Raw genomic sequence first — 22,352 nt, forward strand, 5'->3', positions numbered from 1 at the left:
ATTTAGTATAATTTGTATCTTTATTTTAAAGTATTTTTGTTGGTCAGTTATCTACAAAATAAACAAAAAGAATAAATAAATTTGAGGTGAAATGACGTGCAAATAATACTTTTTGGCCATAAGGGAATTATGAATTACATTCAAGACCTATTATAACATATAATATAGTTTTTCTCACAATTTTCTTTATAATTTGAGTTATGAATTACAGTATTGCATTACTACTTGATATCATGATACTTCAGCTGGTATAGTATTGTGAATAATGGCATTGCGACAACCCTAATATGAACTTTTGATCTTATCCCAGAAAATAGGATAGACCTACAGTAGAAGCAGGTTTTTGAGGGTCAACAAGAAATTACAGTCAAATTTAATTTCATGGTCATTTATTATAATTCATATCATTACTCGTATCAGTACATTTCAGACAGCCTTAACCAGAGCCGCGTGTCCACCTGGATGCTTGGACTTCATACTGCCAAAATGTCTAACACAAGAGAAGACATAATAATAGACATAAGAGATGAACAGAAAAGGAGCATAAATCTTCATAAAGACAGAAATGTAGTTTTTTGTAGAATTATTCCCTTCACAATGATAATTTTAACTGTAGCTAACAAAATGACACATTTAAATATACTTGACCTCATAATTGTTAAAAGGGTCAGTATCACTATAAAGTGTCTTTGAGATGTCAGAAAAAAAAAGTTTGAGATTTTTGATTTAACCACGTAGTTGTTGTATTAAATAAACCTTAGGCTGTAATAAATTTATGTTGGTCAAGCTACAACAATTTTTTTTTTCATAAATAAACAAGATTTTTTGCTAAGTTAATAAATAACTTGTTTATTTTCATAAAAGTTAAACACGACGATGAAAAACAAAATGACAGTGTGGACATTGGCAAGTACATTTATTTTAAACAGCAATGAGCTCAATTATATGGACTTTTAAAGGATGTTCTTTGTATAGACTGAGACAGATATTGCCAAAAGGTTTGTATTGTCCACTCATGTATTGCATCCACTAGTGTAGTATGTGTGTATAAGTGTAGTAACATAAAACATTGACTAATTAATATTTTGTTTTAAATGAAATAAATAAATAAAGTGTTAATACCAATGCATATGTCCACCCTTAAGGAAGCATTTGTGACAGGGTGGACAATGACAGGGAGAAAATCTTTGGCTAAAGATAGCATTTATTCAACATTTTGAACCTGCAGCTGGTAAAGTGTTTCCCTATTTAACCTCTTTGTACATAGTTTAAAAGCTATATTTTTAATTTCTGAATTTTTTTTATATTAATTAATACTTGACTATGACAGGGTGGACATGTTAAGCTTGACAAGATTCAGTTTCAAGCACAATATAAGGCAAAAATAGAAAAAATCTTTTTAGACTCACTGAAGTTGGCTGAGCAGTGTGTGTGGGACATGGCAAAATCACATCCATTCAATAAAGAATATGGCAGAAATTAACAAAAACATATTTTAAAGCACTTATAATTCTACCTGAATGTATGTAGGGGGTTAAAAAAAAAAAAAATTAAAACATCAACATTTCATTATTTCACATTATGTTCATATAGGATTGATTCAATCTTGTGGGACATCGAAGGCACTTTATAGTGATAATGACCCAAAATATACATTTCTCTCGAGTCTGTATGCACTTTAAAATAATACACACCTCCAGGAATTCGTCTCATAGTCATACGCCTCCATGGTTTTATGATCGCTAACACCATCAGATCCTCCAATAGCCAATAGAAAGTCATTGAACACCACTAAAGAGACCTGTGCATGTTTAAGAAAATAACCTTACTACAAAACACATATTCAAACCATATTAGACAAATTACATGTTGGCCGGGATACATTTTGTACATATTTGTTGGAATGACAAGAAAATTTTGTGATGAAGTGAGTAAATAATGAATATTTTAAACCTGAAACCTCTTGTTGTTCATCGCTCTAACTGGGCTCCAGCGGAAATTGTCTGGGTCGTATCTCTCCACGTTGCTCAATGACAGGCCAAGTTCATCCCGTCCTCCAGCCACATACAGACAGCCAAGAAATACGGCACATCCCGATGCTTCCCTCGGGGTTGACATGGTTGGGCACAGAGACCAGCATCCCTCAAATGGGTCAAAACGTTCAACTAGAGTAGGAGAAACTATAATTGAGGGCTTAGATTTCAAATTTGCACATATGCAGTGTTGTAGGGCTGGGCCGATAAACGATATTATATTGCAGTGTTTCTCAACCACGTTCCTGGAGTGGCACTGCGTATTTTGGGTGTGTCCTTTGTCTGTCACTCTCATTACAGGTCTTTCAGTATCTGCTAGTGAGCTGATGATCTGAATCAGGTGTGCTTGGTTAAGGAGATGTGCAGAGCTGGTGGTCCTCCAGGAATGTCGTTGAGAAACACTGTTATATCAAATCGCAATAAAATTTATGTCAATAACTATGATACACTTTGGAAATTTTTTTACTCTATATTCTTTTAAGAGCCAGTCACACATCAGAAATGTGCAACGATGGGAATCTAAAAGTGTGTTTATATTATAGAGCTTGTATGTCACTAAATTTATTGCCCTGAAATACGCAATGCCATTTAATGGACCCTCCAATTTTTGTGGCTTCAGTCATTGTTGGGGTACACTTTTTAAATCTGAAAGCTTTAACAACCTTTATCAAAATATATATAGTAATCGTTCAATATGGAAAACAATTATCAAGATAAAAATTTTGCCGTATCGCCCAGCCCTACAGTTACTCCAAAAAAGTAAATTACATCATTACAACTGTATTTAAATTACTATTATAATTACTTCATAATTTAATTTGACTAAATCTAAAAATTCACATAAATTTCAGTGCATAGACAATAGAAATTGAAATTAAACAAGACCTTTTAGTTTTGTTTTTAAAAAGTAACACTTACAATTTGAGCAACGTATGTATCAAAAAACAAAACGTTTTGAAGTAATGACACCGTATACATTCAAATTGAATTGTTAAACCCTTTTTTGTAGAAAATTTGAGTTACTATACAAAATATTGGAATGAAAAAATTATATATTTAATAATACCGTGCTTCTCTGAATTTATACCTTATAATGTATTAATTATCCCTTTTTAAATCTGGGAAATTTGAGACATTGTAGCCATTCTTGTTGCCTTTGCCTTAAATGAAATTGAGCTATAGTTCTCACCACCTACCATTGCCACATGCATGTCAGAGCCGTAGCCTTCACGTAGATAAACAGTACAGTGACAGACAAGTATGAAGAATAATCTTCTTTACTACAGTAAGAAGAACTTTCCCAAATGTTCTTTGATGTATTTGTTGTGGAGTTAATTCAAGCCTTTCTGCAGAAATGAGTCACACACAATGTCGTTTTAAAGTTTGTGCGCATACACGCATGCACGTGAACACACACATACACACATACATTTAGCTTTGCACAGTTTTTGCACGGTAAATGTGACAAGATACACGTTAATATACACTGCTGTATGGACATCTGTTATGTTGATGTTCAAAACAAACCTGATGTAAGACCACAAACCGGGTTTGAAGCGTCTTCTTTTGTAGCGCTATGCAGCTGATGTGTTGATTTACAGCAATTTTACTGTATTTATTACACACATCTTTTAAATATGTTTTTAAACTTGTTAAACGCATTCTTGATCACATTTGATGATGATTGATGATCACAGAGATCTGAACAGATCTTTTAATCCTATTTGCTTTGCACAAGTCTTGTCTTGTGGATATGATTATCCTCAAAATGGGAGGGATTGAATCCTATTTTAATGTTAGGAAATTTAAAAAAAGAGAGACTTATTGTGTTTCTATCAATCCAATATGACAGTGAAAACACCTACACACAGATATGTCCAAACAGCTTACAAAAGTTGTCATCATTTGCAGAATTATTCTGCAAAATATACATTATTCTGCTTCTCTGAATTTATTTAAACTGAACTGTTGAATTTTTGTAAGGTATTTAGACTAGTAACTAATTAAACTACCTAAAAAATTTAAGTAAACCCTTTCTTTAAAAAAATAATAAAAGTTTAATTATTTAATTTTAATTAACACTGTATACATTTTTCTCTACCTGAATCCAGCGCCATGTCTCCATCTGTTCCTCCTACAACATATATTTGACCATTTAGGACAGCGGCTGATGCAGCTGCCCTGTTCCTCAACATCGGAGTCAACTTAGACCAAGAATTCTTCAATGGGTCATACCTAGAGTATAAAACACAGAACAAACGTTAATCTGTTTGTCTGAATGAGATTTCTTGAGTTATGTTTCTCTGTGATGCATGTGTCCCTGTGCGTTTAGACCTCTCTACAGTGTTAATGCAGGTCATTCCGTCAAAACCCCCAAGTGTGATAAGACATCCATCCATCTCTAACACACACACTCTAGACCTTGGAGAGGAGAGCGAAGGAACGTCCACAGTCCAAGTGTTGCTCTCTGGATGATATCTAACACAAACACATGCACAAAAAGCAGCATTTTAATACACTGTAAAACCCAAAAAGTTAAGGTAACTCAAACCATTTGAGACGATTGCAACAGATCATTTGAGTTAAAAAACTAATCTTAATGAATACTGTAAACTTCATCCATTTGAGTAAACCAAACATTTTGAAGACAGTAAAACACAATAAATGAAGAGAACTCAAACCAACTGAGTACTGTAAAACCCAAAAAGTTAAGGCAACTCAAACCGTTTGAGGAAACCGATTGCTACAAGCCATTTGAGTTGAAAAACTAATCTATACGAGTACTGTGAACTTACTCCATTTAAATTAAAGTAATGAGGTATTAAATTAACTTCTAATTAATGAGGTTTTTAATTAAAGTTTAAAACTCTTTTCAAATGAGTAGAACTACACTCCTTTCATTCGATAACATTGACTTGGGTTTGGGCTTTACAGTGTAGTCAAGCTCCTATTGTGAATAGGCCTGTCACAATAACCAATATATGGACTTATCGTACAACATATGGACATGACCTCAATCATTTTTGTTAATGCAATATATATCGCCCATACTTAAAAAGTAATTTGAGCATATTTAGCTGACTGTGCAACTTCTCTATCTCTATAAGAACTGTAAATATCAGTATGGTTAAAAAAAACACTTATTTCGTATATGCGTTTTCACATTCTGATTCTAATGCCAAATGATTGAATTGTTAAAATTACTATAATTAAATAAAATAAAAATAAAGTATGTGTTCTTTGGAAGAGTGTACTTGTATTGTGATGATTTTATTTTGTCATTCTGGCTTTATATAATGAGTGACATAAAATAGCCTTGAAATGACAATAACATAGTTTATCACAATATATTTTGGTGCAATATATCTTACAACAAACGTAGATATCGTGACAGGCCTAGTTGTGAATAGCAGTAAGCAGGTATTACACATACACACTGCAAAATGCTTTTCTTACTTAAATCGATAAGCATTTTCTAGACAAGTAAGAAAGATTGTCTTGTTTCCAGAAATAATAATTTATTTTAATCTATTTGTGTTGGTCAGTTATCTACAAAATAAACAAAAAGAATACATAAATTTTAGGTGAAATAACATGCAAGTAATACAAAATTAAGTGAGATTTTCTTTTAAACAAGAAAAAGAATCTGCCACTGAGATAAAATAAGGTCAAATAAACTTATTTCCAAGTGATTATTTCACTTACCCCATTGGCTGAATATTTAACTTGTTTTAAGCATTTATTTGAAATGTAGAATAAAATTATTGGCCAAACTTTAAACAGCACGGCATGTTTCCTTTATGGAAAATACAACCCCAAAATGTGTATTGTCTGAATCTTAGATGCCAAAAATGTTGATAATAAATACATTTCCTCATGGAACATGATGTTTACCTAATATACTCATTCATTGATTTTCCTATGGATTAGTCCTTTTATTTATCAGAGGTCACCACAGCAGAATGAACAACCAACTTATCCAGCATATGTATTATGCAGCGGATGCCCTTCCAACTACAGCCAAGACCTGGGAAACACCCATAAACTCTCATACACACACACACACACATACACTACGGCCAATTTAGTTAATTCAATTCTACCTAATACACTAATGATTTTTTTTAATCTATTTTTGACCCACAATAATAGGCAAAAATATACAGTGCAAAATAAGTTCAGGGTCACAAATGGCAAACAGCAAGAATATTTGTAATAAAAAAACAAATATAAAATTAAAATGCATTTAACTAAAGAATATTGTATTACAGTCGAAATTACTGTAGTGAAAATACCATTTTAACCAATATTTTTGAGTGTTAAGCATTTTAAGTTAAGTTAAACACGTAACATCAGTTTATGGATATGATAAATGAATACTTGCATTTACTTATAGATTACAATCCAAGAACAACAGAAACAAAAAAATATTGATCTTTTTTATCAAATATAATTAAAAATCAAATTACTCAGATTAATTGGAAAACCAATTGGAATCATTCATTCATTTTCCTTCGGCTTAGTCCCTTATTTATCAGGGGTGGCCATAGCGAATCAACCTCCAACTATTCCGGCATGTGTATTAAGTAGCAGTACTGGGAAACACCCATAAACTTTCACATTCTCACACTTGCACACTACAGCCAATTTAGTTTATTCAATTTACCCATTCCATGTGTTTGGACTATGGGGGAAACCAGAGCACCCGGATGACACCCACGTCAACACGGGGAGAACATGCAAACTCCACACAGAAATTCCACCCGGTCCAGCTGGGACTCGAACCTGTAACCTTATTATTGTGAGGCGACAATGCTAACCACAATATGTTAATTGCAACCTAGGAGCTTAATATTTCGGACACTTTTACACAGACAGCTATAATTTTACAACATATACCATTTAAATGTGTTTTGGATAAGTTCTTAGTTAATGTAGGCACCCACCTCTCCACACTGCTTAAACAGGTGACATCATCAGACCCGCCCACAGTATAGATATCCCCGTCCAGAGCACACACCCCTGTGTCACTGCGGGGATGAAGCATTGGAGCGATAAATTTCCACTCGTTATACTGAGAGCAGAACTGCTCAACTGGACAGGACGGGTCATCTTTACTCCAGCCTCCGACTACACAATTTAAAAAAAAACATAAAATAGATGTTAACAAAATCCTATATGTCATTTAAATTTATGAATAAATTGTTCTTATATTTATAGATGCAACAACAGGCAGCTGACCAAGCTTCCTAAAATGTTTAGGCAGGTGTAGAAAAGTCTGGGAGTCGCTGACAAACAGATTGATATAAATACTGACCCACATATATCATGTCAGAGAGTTTGCCTTTAGATGCTGCTTTATTCTTCTTGGTGCTGTGTGTGTTGGTATTATACTTGATGAGCAAGACGTCCTCATCTTCTTTAAAGCAGTTGCTGAACAAACACACACATAAGAAATATGAAATGTTGACATTCTTTCCACACCACACATATGCAAATTCTTCACACTTAAAACAGTGGGCAAACAATAAAACAGCCACCTGCTTGGCTGTGAACATGAGTAAATCACAACACTGATGGAGCAGAAGACTGCCACACTTTGAGTGAGAGATTTGAAGTAGCCTAATATTCAGCACACAACTGAATGGCACTCATGTCTTCCAGTTTGTAGAGCTGATGTTTATAAGATAATCCGCCGTTGATAAAAACCGCATATGCTAGTAGAGTAGGTTTTAAAATTGTTGGTTTAGAAATGGCTGCTGGTTCTTTGCTGATCATGAGCTGGGTAAAGCTAGTTCTGGTCATGTCCTGGTCAGTATAAACCAGCAACTATCTGTTTCCATCTTCGTTTGTCATTCGGAACACAAAACTAAATATTTAAGGGGAAATGTGAGAGCTCCCTCATCCTCCATTTACTCGTTCAAAGTCCAGAAAAATACCAAAAAAACATCCTTAAAACTGATCATATGGTTTAGTTACAATACTATCAAGCTATGAGAATACTTTTGTGCCACATAAAAAACACTTTATTCAACAGTTTTTTTTCTCCTCTGTGTCAGTATATTGCGCACGTTCATCAGCACTTTGCAGTGACGTATATCCTCCAGATGCTTGTGTCACATCCTCTGTGAAAACAAAGCACAGATGCATCCAATTAAAACATCAAGAGTGCAACCAAGCACGACATGTAAATACGCACCTTATACTGACACTGGGAAGAAGTAACTATTGAATAAAGTAGATATTTTTGAATTTTTGTAGCTTTATAATATTCCGATTAAACTACTGAAGGCATGTTTGCTAATTTGTGTTTCAAAGACAAACGAAGGTCTGGAATGACATGAAGGTGATAACATTAATTAATAACAGAATTTTATTTTTGGGGTGAACTAACCCTTTAAGTTAAATATTGTTGGGTTTGCGCAATCAGAGAGCAGAGAAAAATCAGTCAATAATGCTTTCTGTTCATCAACGTTATAGGAATGAAAATTATCATATGCATCTGTTTATATGGCAAAACATGATTTTTTCACCAAAGAAGGTCCGTACTGACTCCAAAGGCAGATACTGATAATATCAGGGCCTGGTGTGTGGACTTTGCAGTTTTACGATGTGGTCACATGTTGATTGGTCAGTTTGTATGTCTCAGTATTTGGGCTTTGGTCACATGGTCAAGAAAGATACAAAATAGGTGGTAAACTTTGCTCTGGGTCTTTTCCTGGTTTGTTCTTTTCCTGCTCTGCTCTTCTCCTGATCTGGAGTCTATCTTCTCTGCCTCTTTGAAGCCTACTTACTCTCTTTGTCTCTCCCTCCCCCTTTCTCTGGTACCTCTGGTAACTTTATTTTACATTTGAGCTGGGTACAATCATTATTCTATGTTTTATAATTTCATATTTTATTATTTTATACAGTTATTTTATAACTAATTCAGTTGTAACTATAGAGAATCGTTGTTATTAAATCATCTCATATTCAAGTATTTGTGAATTACTTTTGACTTGACATCAACACTTAATTGCTCCATATTGCAATACAATGGAATCACATAATAGCGACGCTCTCCAACATTGTAAGCTATTAATACTGCCCTTATTTCTATTTTTGGTGTAAGATTGCAGAAGGATGGTTTGACTAGAATGTACAGTTTTTTACCAACATACTAATAACTTTTTAGTCATTCGGCAGAACTACAGTTCGAACCGTTGTAGTTAAAAACCCATTGTTACAACGTGGCAAATGTGGTTTGAGATTAGGCTTGGGCGGTAATATGGTATTATCCACGAGATCTAAAAATAGCAACGGTGTCAGTTTCAATACCATTATACCGTCATAAAAAAGCAATGCACTTAAATAGTAGAGAAGTATTTAATATTAAATATCCTTAATTTAATGTCTACAAATACATATGCGTGATTGTCATCATGGGACAGTGTGGAGGAGAGAGAGGGAGAGGTGAGGTGGCGAGTTGCGCACCTGCAGTTTGGATGTATTTCCGGTTTCGACCGAACGAGGGGAGACGTGGTAAAAATGAAATAGAGGTCTGCATTCCCGCTGCTGTATCGCGGAGGCCGACCAGATTTCTAGCGGTGCGGGAATAAATTTCCGAATAAATCGTGGGAGCAGTCGGTAACTTTTAAAGGGAGTGGGCGCACGATCAAACAATAACGCTCTCGAGCAAACGAGCATGTGTGTGTGCGGGTGTGTCGCTTGCTGCTCTGTGTGTGTGTGTGTGTGAATGAATGAAAGAGAGAGAGGTGCTGTGCGTTGGGTCTCTCCCTCTCTCTGTGTGTGCGTGTGTGTGAATGAGAGAGAGCGTCCTGCGCAGATCTCTAATACGAACAAAACAAAAAGGTGACCGCGTATACGGTATTCAGTTTCTGAATGGTTTAGGCACAAGCCAACAGTTTTTTGACGCTGTCTGAGCCTTACGTCATAATTTTTTTTATTATGCACGTTAATACCGGATACCGGGGTAAAATAGGGAGGAGGTTTGACGGTATCAAAATTTCGATACCGCCCAAGCCTATTTGAGATATCAGCCCTCAAAACAAACTCTATTGAAATGACAGAATTTTGACAAAGTTATCATTGAGTCTACTTCCAGCTGAGCTGAAATACCGATCTGATACTTCTATAATACATACAAAAGAATAAAGAGGAGTGAAGAAACAAATCCAGGATGTTTCCTTATTTTTTTATTTAATTGACCTTATTTTAACATTCAACAACTTGTCTTGACCGAAGGAAATATTTTTAAAAATTCAGGTTTGTTTCCCCATTGAAACCAAATAACCAAAATGCAAAAGTCTGTTCAAGATATTCATGGGTTTTGCATGGACAAACAGCTGTCAGTTACATTTGATAAAAAAAATAAGACCCTGAAAAGTCTCATTTTTATTTTATCTATTATTTTTTACAGCCATGTCTTAAGCAATCTATAATTTCTCAATGGGAGCGATCAGTCTTTTCTGCTAAACACACAAACACACTGGAGTGAGTCACAGATGTGGGTGTAAGTCAAATGCCCTTGACTCTGTCTGCTTTCACTGCTCATTCTTTTCAGATGTTCTGCTCTCCCTCTCTCTTTCTTTCTTCTGTGGGCTTTACACTGCTATGTTAGGTAAAAGCCACGCTGTGGCATGACAACAGCTCAGATGAGGACTGCGTGCGTCAGGGGTCAAAGGTGAACTCACGCCTGTCGCCTCAGCAAAATATATTACCTCTTGTCGACAAACATAGCACCACACCAGACATGTCTGCACTGTGAACAAAATTCTTCTTCACGCGCACACGATCTGACAACAGGAAATAATTGCACTGACAATCAAAACCCAATCAAGCCGTGACAACTCTGAGAACCAATTGAACTGTCATATAACTTAAGAGCATGAAACCCAGAGTGCTAAACCGGCCACCGATTCACCTATACCGATAATGAAAGCATCACCCTGGCAACCGGTTCTGTTACCATGCCAACCGTGAGCTCAAATGTTTTCACCAGCAGTCATCATGGGCTTCTGGCAGATATCACAGTCTAACCGTGACTTTTCTAACTCATAATTATCACAGAAAAAGAGTGACAGGGAAATGGAAATGCCCTATTGAGAGTGTGTGTGTGTGTGAGAGAGAGGGAAGGAGGCGAGAACGCTGCTAGTTATAAAATCCTGGAAGAGCTGAGACATTTCTTCTTGATAGTCTTGATCCCTAAATCTCTCATCAGAGGCTCAAAATAGAGGCTCATTATTAATAATAATAATAATAATAATAATAGTTTATTCTTATATAGCGCCTTTAAAACTTAATTCTCAAAGTGCTTTACACAAAAAAGACACAGATATAAAACAGTTTAGAATTGAATCATTCAGGCTAAAACATTCACAATTGCTAAAACATTCAAAAGTGATAAAACATTCAAATATCGAGAAACATTAAACTAAAAATGCACACCTCATGAATAGACGAGTGTAAAGTAGTGAGTTTTCAAGAATGATTTAAACAATTTAAAAGATTCAGCGTGTCTAATGTCATGGGAGAGAGAAATCCAGAGCCTCGGAGCCAGAGATGTGAAAGCCCAGTCACCCATAGACCGCAGACGAGTGGAGGGGACTGTTAAAGGACCAGAGTCAGAGGTAATGTAGTGTATTTTTTATTTAATGCCATGTCAGCAACCAAGGCTATTTTCAAGGCAGGAACCTTTCAATAATGAATATACAATTTAAAATTAACAAACAAATGAATATATAAATTAAATAAGATTTTTAGTGTTGATGCATGATAAAAATCCTAAAATCTTTTGTAGTTTATTGATGTTTCTTTTGAAAACACCAGCTGGTAAGGCATTGCATTAGTCCAAGCAGGAAAAAACGAAAGTATTGATTAGTTTTTCTGCAGAAAAGGAAAGCATTGGGTGGATTCGTGAAATGATTTTAAGATTAAAAATGAAGTCTTTAAAGTGGACGGTATTTGGGGGTCAAATGTTAGACTTTGGCCAAATATTACCCCTAAGATCTTTAGTTTGGCCTGGACCTCCACAGATGAGCTTTCTAGGTTAATGTTAAGAGATTTATAAAGAATAGGGTATAAGCCTGTAAGCCTAATATATATTCGTTCATTCATTTTCCTTCAGTCCCTGATTTATCAAGGATGGCCACAGTGGAATGAACCCCCAACTATTCCAGCATATGTTTTACGCACCGGATGCCCTTCCAGCTGGAACCCAGTACTGTTAAACAAACACTCGCATACACACACAAACACACACACACACACACTCTATGGCCACATTAGTTTATTCAGTTTACCCTATTCAAATGCCAACTGGCCCAGCTGGGATTCGAACCAGCAACCTTCTTGCTGTAAGGTGACAGAGCTAACTACTCAGCCACCATGCCACATATATTCATTCATTTATGTTCTTTTTGGCTTAGTCCCTTTATTAATCAGGGGTCGCCACAGAGGAATGAACCGCCAACTATTCCAGCATATGTTTTGCACAGAGGATGCCCTTCCAGCCGCAACCCAGTACTGGGAAACACACACACTATGGCCAAATTAGTTCATTCAATTTACCTTATTCAAATGCCAACTGCCCAGCCAGGACTCAAACTAGCAACCTTCTTGCTGTGAGGTGACAGAGCTAACTACTGAGCCACAATGCCGCATATATTCATTCATTTATTTTATTTTCGGCTTAGTTCCTTTATTAATCAGGAGTCGCCACAGCGGAATGAACCACCAACATACCCAGCATATGTTTGACACAGCGGATGCCCTTCCAGCTGGAACCAAGGGGCCTGGAACCCAGTATTGTTAAACACCGATACACATTAGCATTCAAACACCCACTCATACACATTGGCGAATTTAGTTTATTCAATTTACCTAATTCAAATGGCAACTTTTCTAGCCAGTACTCGAACCAGCAACCTTTTTGCTGTAAGGTGACAGAGCTCTAACTACTAAGCCACTATACCGCATGTATTCATTCATTCATTCATTCATTTTCTTTTTGGCGTAGTCTCTTTATTAATCAGGGGTCACCACAACGAAATGAACCGCCAACTTATCAGGCATGTTTTACGCAGCGGATGCCCTTCCAGCTGCAACCCAGTACTGTTAACCACCCATACACTCGCATGCACACACACATACACACTCATACACTATGGCCAGATTAGTTTATTCAATTCACCTTATTCAAATGCCAACTGGCCCAGCTGGGACTCGAGGCAGCAACCCTCTTGCTGTAAGTCAACAGTGCTAACCACTGAGCCACCATGCCGCATACATCTTGCAATATTTTCCCACTGACTAGGTGCCATCTGGCAATAGAGTGTCTACTTTTTCAATATCCCGGGTTACAAAAATATACTTCCCAAAATTCTCAGGTAGTAAATAAAACTAATAAACTCAGGTAGTATAAAAAAAACTAATAATAAAACTCAGGTAGTAAATAAATCTTATTTTGACTTCAGTTTATCAGATAAAAAAAATTCACTTAGCATGTTTCTTAAATATCTGCAAACATATTATAGTATTTTTATGCTTTAGAAGAGTAAAAAATGTACATACAGCACCTTTAAATTAAAACAAATGTCCACAGGAAACTTTTATGCAGTTGTCCATCAAAATGTCTAATCATAGTTTAAAAAATAATTGAATTCTCAACTGATGAGACCAAGCTACTATTTCGCACAATGAAGAAGCAGAGACCTAAAGAAAACGTGGCATCCGGAAGGGCAAACAATTATTTTTAGATGGAGGAAAAGGTCAGTGCAATAACACACTATGAAAAAACTGGAAAAAGCTATTTTAATGTCAATACATGCTAAACTTGGAAATAACTATTATTATTCAGTATTTTATTTCAATATTATTAACTTATTCAGTATTATATACATTATTTTTGAATAGGGATATGCAATGCATTTCATAACTGTTGCACACTAGCCAAGTAAATTGAATCCAGTATAGCATGACTAAGTTCAGTAAATAAAATGTCAAATTAAAAATACATCAGCAGTGAGTCATAAGGATCAGACTTAGCATCCAAATAAACTCATTAATATCAGAAGGATTTTATACATTAGATATGACTGAACTCAAAACTCTTAGATTGAGAAAGCATTGCAGATTTACACAATCTGATCTGAATGTAAAACTCAAAAAGTTGTGGTGCATCATGTGTTCATTTAGTTTTTTTAAAGCCTTGTTTTCATTTTCACATATTTCTGTGCCGAATCAAATGTCTTTATGGATGTACTCACGTTTCTGATGTCATCATGATGTCGCTCGTTTATCAATGTTTCTTTAGTCACTCTTGTTCTCTGCAGTTTATTGTGTATGAGACAGAGCCAGAGGTTTATTTAGAGGTTTTATAGTGTGTGACCGACAGACAGAGACTGTACATGTGTGATATGCAGGTATGCAGGTTTAGTGCTGACAGTGAATGATACACAACATGTAAACAATCAAAGAGGTGAGAAAATAGCTTTTCTTCTGCCATGTGATTCATTACACACACACACACACACACAAACACACTCTTACAGAAGACAAGCGTTCGCATTGGGAACAGGCTAGTATTCATTTCACACACAACCATAACTCACTGTTACACCCACATATGAATTCACGTTTTGACAGGCCTACTCGTTTCTATTGAGGTTAAGTTGCTTATATATTTACACTTCAGACTTTCTTCTTGATATTATATTTTCAGAAAAGTATTCTTTGCAAATTCTAAATATTGACATCATATTAGCAGCCAGCATCGAGGTAAAGTGGGTTTTACATTCGCACATTCATTCAGTGACAACTCCATAGATTGTTTACCATGGTACTTTGAATATTCTGACTGAAACCACATGTAAATATGACTTCAAAACAACATTAGCACCATTTAATTGGCTGTGAACAATGTTTGATAGTCATTTGCTGCTAATATGGATTCACTATTTAAAATTTGCAATGAATACTTCTCTGAAATTGTTTAAGGAGAAAGCCTGCCCTCGTGGAAAAAAAAAAGTATACTGAATTGTATTGCAAATATATTTTTTATTCCAACAGTACATTGAAAGTATACTAATTTAAAAGTATACTTAATTTAAATATATTAAACATTTATTATTACCATACTTTTATATATAACTTTTAACACACTTAAAATAATTGTAATTTAGTATATTTTCTAAAAATATATTTTAGAAAAATGCACTTTAAATACATGCTTAGTTTATTTTTTACAAGTGTATTTATTTAGCATTTGATGGTAATATATTTTAGTATTATTTTAACTGTACTTTGAAAATTAACTTGTAAGAATGTTCAAAGCACATTATTAAATAAGTTGTATATTTTGTTAAATTCAATCTATCTATCTATCTATCTATCTATCTATCTATCTATCTATCTATCTATCTATATCCATCCATCCATCCATCCATCCATCAATCCATCCATCCATCCATCCATCCATCCATCCATCCATCTATCTATCTATCTACTTATTTAAAACTTTTGTAAATAGTGTGCAAACATACACTGTTAAAACAATTCCCAGAAACTCACAACGTTACTGTACTTTTAAACAGTAAATTAAATATCACAAAGCAAGCATGAAATTAGCATACATGTTATGCTTATTTAAAGTGTACTAGATATACTTAAAGTTGTTCCAATTTAGCACACAAAAGTACACTAAATACACTTAAAATTGTACTTTAGTGCAATTTTATTACAACTAAAATATACTTAGCACAAAATTAATATGTTCAAAATGTCACACTGCAAGTTAACTAAACATTAATACACATAAAATATACTGACAATTAGTCCGGATCCAAGTATACTAAGCATATTTATTTTTCACTAGGGTGAATGTGCGAATATAAAAAGATAGAGGTAATGTTGGTTTTACATTCGCACATTCTGACTTTTCTCTTAATAATATAATTTTACAAAAGTATTATTTGCAAACTCTAAATAGTGAAATCATATTAGCAGCCAATGACTATCAAAAAACAGCATAGTTCACAGTGAATCAGATAGTGTTACTGTTGATTAGAAGCCATACTTGCATGCTTATTCCGATCGAATATTCAAAGTTACATCGTAAACAATATAGAGACTGCTTAATGAACGAATATGCAAATATAAAACCAACTTTACCTCTATATATAAAAGCAACTTTAACTTAATGCAGCCAATGACTATCAAAATACAACATTGTTCACAGTCGAATAAATAGTGCTAAAGCTGTGTACAAGTGCTAATGTTGTTAACAAGTCATATTCAGATCGAATATTCAAAGTAACATGGTAAACAATATCGTGAGCGTGTCAAATGTTGACACTGAACCAATGTGTGAATATAAAGCCAACTTTACCTCTTATTTCTGCAGAAGAGTTATTTTTGGTAATGTTTTTATGAATTTATATTTTATATTTTCATTTTAGTTGTATAGTTGAGTATTTTAAATATAAATTTTATGTATATGTTGCTAAATGCACTGCCTTATCCCAATGGCCACCATTATTGGTTAGTTTATAATCACATTCAACAATGCTGAACAGTTGTGAATTAATATATTAATATTAGACACCCTAAATATGTTATTTACCAAAAATCAATACCATATCTTGATGTTAGAATACTTCACTAACCTTTTGTTTGGAGCTTTGTTTCAGCCATCATCTCCTCATGGTGCAAGTTGGTCATGTGACAATTTTCACTAATCATGTGATATCTGTGCATGTATTTAATCCACACCTGTTTTTTTCATATTAGCAAGAAATGCACCAAAACACCAGTCAATAACATTTTCAGAGCTTTATAAAAAAAAAATTCATACTATTGTGAATAATTGAGCTTCATTTAAACATGATTAAATAACAAAAATACCATTATTGTGAACAAAATAGTTTAGGTCTGTCTTTAAAAAATGATCAGTTGGCTATACTGTTAGAAAATCAGTTTCTTCATTACATGTAATCTTTTCCTTCCAGAACCTGATTGTTGTACCATATATGAAAGTATACTATAATGATTTATAGTAAATACTGTTGAGGTTTTGAACCAGTAGAATACTTTAATCTTTCATTCATTCATTTTAATTCAGCTTAGTCCCTTTATTTATCAGGGCTTGCCACAGCGGAATGAACCACCAACTTTTCCAGCACAGGTTTTACACAGTGGATATCCTGCCAGCTGCAACCCAGTAGCGGGTACACACTCATTCACACACAGTTTGGTTCACACACATTTTGGGCAGTTTGATTTATTCAGTTCACCTGTACCACGTCTTTGGACTGTGAAAACTCAAACCAGCGACCTTCTTGCTGTGAGGCAACAGTGCTAACCACTGAATCACCGTGCTGCCCCAGATTACTTTAATCTTTTGAGGTAATTCTACAGTTGCTATGGTAACAACTACACAACACAAACAACTATAGTAATATAAACAAATTCAGTGTTTCCTCTATCATTTTTTTCCAGCTGTGGCGGCAGGCCTACACAGATCTACCAACTACCTGTGGCATTATGTCAATGACAAATGTCGTGAGTGCAGTATAACAAGTTGAGATCGCATTTATGTAATACGAGCATGCAAATCTCTTTGCTTGGGCGCCGATTTCGTCTGCTCTTGCACAAAACTTTTTTCAGGCCCCCTTAAGTATACGCTGCTCAAGCACAGATTTTCTTGTGCGCTCTCAAATAAATGCTGCTGAAGTGCGATTTCGTGCGTTTATGTAGTGAGTATGTCTTTAACATTTATTACTTCAGCTGGGAACATTTATGAATGTTTCCAATAGACCTGCAGAGCAGCATTAATGCGTCCTGAAGTGAAGTGAAACGGCTATACAATGTGTTTGCTGGCCTCACGCATCACGCACCCGTCTGTCAGCCAATCAGTCAGTCAGCAAGTAACCCTTAAAGGGTTGAACTAACAACGCACAGCACTACTACGGTGATAGAAAAGTTTGCGCTGTTATAATTCATTTACCTTTTAATACGTTTTGGTGCGATTATCACCCACTATTTTTAAAAAAACAACTGAATGTTTTGAATGAAAAGCTGTAATGTAGCCATGGTGGGATGAATTTTGGAGTGGCGCCCTGCCATGAAAGAATGAATGTAGCGGAAACCATGAAATTACCCAACACTGTAGTTTTCTATAACTATAGGCAGGGGCGCCGCCAAAGGGGGCCCCCAGAGTCTACATTTAGGGGGCCCCCAGAGTCATTATTAACCGGAGTCATTTTTTAACTTTTGCCTCCACCCACCCCCGCTCTTCACTTTCATCTGCGATCTCCCATGCCCCCCTCCCCTCATTCTTCACTTTCATCCGCGATCACCGCCAACAAACTCATCCCCCAACTTGGTCCTACACTTTCATCCTGGTTCTATTTGATTTGATTTTGGAGGCCAAATCAAATCACTTTTATTGTCACATCATCAGCAGCACGTGTGCTATGATGAGTGAAAAGCTTAGGCCAGCGGCACCCCTGACTATAGGGTATATTATACTACAACACACCAGCTTACTGTCGTAAAAACTAAAAAGTATACAACAGGACTTAACAGTTTATCAGTTCACTATAGTTAATGCCGCAGTATGATGTAGAACTCAATAACACATTTATGATAAGAATATATAGTGTATAATACACTTTACTATAGTTTGGTTAAAAAACACCAGTATTTACTATAAATTACTGTAGTATTTGTATGTGGGCTCTAATTACTTTAAAAATGTAATTTTACCTTTCCAACGCTCAAAAAGATAGTAAAGATCTTTAGATTATTTATTCATTCATTAATTTTTTTTTGGCTTAGTCCTTTTATTCATCAGGGGTCGCCACAGCAGAATGAACTGCCAACTTATCGAGCATATGTTTTACACAGTGGATGCCCTTCCAGCTGCAACCCAGTACTGGGAAACACCGATACACACTTATTCACACACATACACTATGGCCAATTTACTTTGTTCAATTCACCAATAGCGCACATGTTTGTACTTGTGTGGGAAACCAGAGCACACGGAGGAAACCCATGCCAACACTTTATATATATATATATATAAAGCTTAATATTATATTTATAAGTAGTAATTTATAAGTAATAGACTTAAAAATTTTAAAAGTTTGTTTAATATGGGTCCTATACTAGTATTCCATTGTATTACAGAGACAGGCACAACCATTTGAGTTCTGAATAAGCCAAATAGGCTCAACCCACCTGTTTACTGTAGTAAAAACCTCTTTTATTTTTAAGTACATTCTTTGTTTTCATGTATTAAATAAATAAACTGCCACTTTTCTAGTTAAATGGCCCACATATAAAAATGTATTTTTAAACTTACAGGCTAATTCACATATTTCACAATCTGAATTATAATAATAAATAAGAAGTACTTTTTAATAATAGACAACTCTTGATATTTCTATCTCTTTCAGTGACTTAGTGACAGTTAAACGAGTACATTCTCTAGTGGTTCTGTCACTGTGTTTAATCCTTTCTGTGTAAGACTATGGTATAGTTAATGCCACACGAACTGTAAAGTGTTTAATATTGGTAGTTCATTTAGAAATAAAAATAGCGAAATGTTTGTTAAGAGTCACACTTTTGGCTGGAGGAAACAGCTGAACGCCAAGAAAACCTAACTGCTCCTCCGTGACATTGGGATACAGGTGATACAAGGTTATTTATATCAAAGAACTGCAATTAAGCAGATTTTATAACAATTTATCGATAAACACACACACCTCGTTCTCTCGCTGTCCACGGCTATAGTTTGCTGATCAAATGAAAAACAAAAGACAGGAAGGAGACAAATTCTGCCACCGTCTTCATATCAAGTTTAAAGGGGACTTTGAGGATAATTTAGTGTACAGCTTATGAGCTAATCGCAAAACTTTTAGGGGGGTTGAGTAGAAATATAGCCCCTCTAAAATAGGCCTAGCAACACCCGTGGAGAACATGCAAACTTCACACAGAAATGTCAACTATCCCAGCCGGGACTCGAACCAGTGACCTTCTTGTTGTGAGGCGAGTGCAAACCACTAAGGCACCATGTCGCCCATCTTTAGATTGTTGAAGGCAAAATAAAAGAACACATAAATGATATTTTGTAGAAAGCTGAAATCAAGACTTCCATAGTAGGAAAAACAAATACGATGGAAGTCAATGGTAAAGAAAGAAAGTCAAACAGGTTTGGAACAAGTAAAGGGTGGGTAAATTCTGACATTTTTTATTTTATTTTGGGGTGGACTATTCCTTTAAGAATGCATGTGACTTATTTTGTACTTCCAAAACTTCTACAAACTTTCTGTAGGCACAGAGTTGTATGGGTCAAGGACAGCAACATCAGTCTGTGTGTGCTTTTGTTGTTGAGTAATGTATCCTGCCATCATCCATTATTACTGCAGGTGAAGCTGGACATCTCTGCGCAGTGGAGACGGAGCTGTGTTATATTTCATTACCTGTCTGGTGTCAGTTTACACAAGAACCAGCAGCCAGGTGAACAGCAGACACATTGGTTAGTGAGGCAAAATCCTGAAGAAAAAGAAGTAGAATAACTCTGGTATAGAAGAGAAAAGAGAAAGGAAGACATAATTATTGAACATCATGAAGGTAAGTTAATATTTTTCCAATGTTGCTATCATTGTTTCTACCAGTTCTAATATATTCTGGTCTGTACTGTCAGTGTTCGGATACTGGTCTTTAATGTGGACAGCTAGTGTGCTGGTTTACTGCTTAAACATTAACCAACATGACTGAAAATATCTGGCTGAGACAAAGTTCTGGATAAAAACCTCACAGTCAGGGAACTAGTGTTGTGCTGTAAAAGACTAAGTGAAGCCCTGTGAGAAACAGGCAAGAGACAAGTGATGTCTTGTAAAAGACTAGTAAGAAATATGTGATGCACTTTCAGAGACTACAGATGACCTGAGAGACTAGATATGGTCTGTGAAAGACTGATAAACCTAAGAGACTATAGATGTTCTGTGAGAGACTACAGATGAGTGATGTACTTTGAAAGACTACAGATGTCTTGTGAACGACTAGTAAGAGACTAATTATGGGCTATGAGATATTAGAGTGGCTAATCTTGTCCTGAGTGACTAGGGATGTCAGTGAGAAACCAGTGATGTCCTGTGAAAGACCAATTAAAGTTGTGTGCTATGAGATATTAGAGAGACTAAGGTTGTCCTAAAACACTGGTGAAGTTCTGAGAGAGACTAGTAAGAAACAAGACAGAATAGTAATGTGCTGCGAAAGACCAGTGAGTCCAGTGATGTCCTAAGAAAGAATCGTGGTCTTCTGAGATAGACTAGTAAGAGTCTTGTGATGTTCTCAAAAAGACTAGTGATGTCCTGAGAAAGACTAATGAGAGACTAGTGGTGTACTGAGAAAGACTAGTGAGAGACTAGTGGTGTACTGAGAAAGACTAGTGCGAGACTAGTGATGTACTGAGAAAGACTAGTGAAGTCTCGAGAAAGACTAGTGAGAGACTAGTGATGTACTGAGAAAGACTAGTGAAGTCTCGAGAAAGACTAGTGAGAGACTAGTGATGACTTGAAAAAGAGTAGTGAAGTCTCGAGAAAGACTAAGAGATTAGTGATGTCCTGAGAAAGACTAGTGAGACTAGTGATGTCCTGAGCAAGACTAGTAAGAGACTAGTGATGCCCTGAGCAAGACTAGTGAGAGGCTAGTGATGTCCTGAGCAAGACTAGTGACAGACTAGTGATGTCCTGAGCAAGACTAGTGAGAGACTAGTGATGTCCTGAGCAAGACTAGTGAGAGACTAGTGATGTCCTAAGCAAGACTAGTGACAGACTAGTGATGTCCTGAGAAAGACTAGTGATGTCATAACAAAGACTAATGAAAGACCAGTGATGTCCTGAGAAAGACTAGTAAAAGACTAGTGAAGTCTCGAGAATGACTAGTGAGAGACTAATGATGTACCGAGAAAGACTAGTGAGAGACTAGTGAAATCTCAAGAAAGACTAGTGAAAGACCAGTGATGTCTTGAGAAAGACTAGTAAAAGACTAGTGATGTCCCGAGAAAGACTAGGGAAGTCTCGAGAAAGACTAGTGAAAGACTAGTGATGTCTTGAAAAAGACTAGTGAAATCTCGAGAAAGACTAATAAGAGACTAGTGATGTCCTGAGAAAGACTAGTGAGACTAGTGATGTCCTGAGAAAGACTAGTAAAAGACTAGTGAAGTCTCGAGAAAGACTAATGAGAGACTAGTGATGTCCTGAGCAAGACTAGTGAGAGACTAGTGATGTCCTGAGCAAGACTAGTGAGAGG

General features: G+C 35.7%; 2 protein-coding genes across 5 annotated transcripts in view; one reads left to right on the forward strand and one right to left on the reverse strand.

Moving 5' to 3' along the window:
- The window catches only part of b3galt9 (beta-1,3-galactosyltransferase 9), a 28,198-nt gene that overhangs the window by 890 nt on the left and 4,956 nt on the right, over positions 1–22,352 (forward strand). For 2 of the 3 annotated variants that reach the window (XM_087300567.1, XM_087300569.1), the window contains exon 1: positions 20,531–20,669. In XM_087300567.1, the coding sequence (XP_087156693.1) occupies positions 20,664–20,669 (6 nt within the window). In that variant the 5' untranslated portion in view covers positions 20,531–20,663. Of the gene's footprint in view, positions 1–20,464; positions 20,670–22,352 lie in introns of those variants that run through there. The other variant, XM_087300568.1, reaches the window with a different exon arrangement.
- Positions 373–16,766, reverse strand: si:ch73-29c22.1. Of its 2 annotated transcripts, NM_001442789.1 has the most exon segments (9): positions 373–490; positions 1,695–1,801; positions 1,954–2,165; positions 4,135–4,268; positions 4,368–4,511; positions 6,980–7,163; positions 7,351–7,466; positions 14,300–14,359; positions 16,697–16,766. In NM_001442789.1, coding segments are annotated over 8 exon segments (978 nt in total). In that variant the 5' UTR covers positions 14,317–14,359; positions 16,697–16,766; the 3' UTR covers positions 373–426.

Source organism: Danio rerio, chromosome 21 (genome assembly GCF_052040795.2).
Source record: "Danio rerio strain M-AB ecotype USA chromosome 21, GRCz13ab, whole genome shotgun sequence".
Lineage (NCBI taxonomy): Eukaryota > Metazoa > Chordata > Actinopteri > Cypriniformes > Danionidae > Danio > Danio rerio.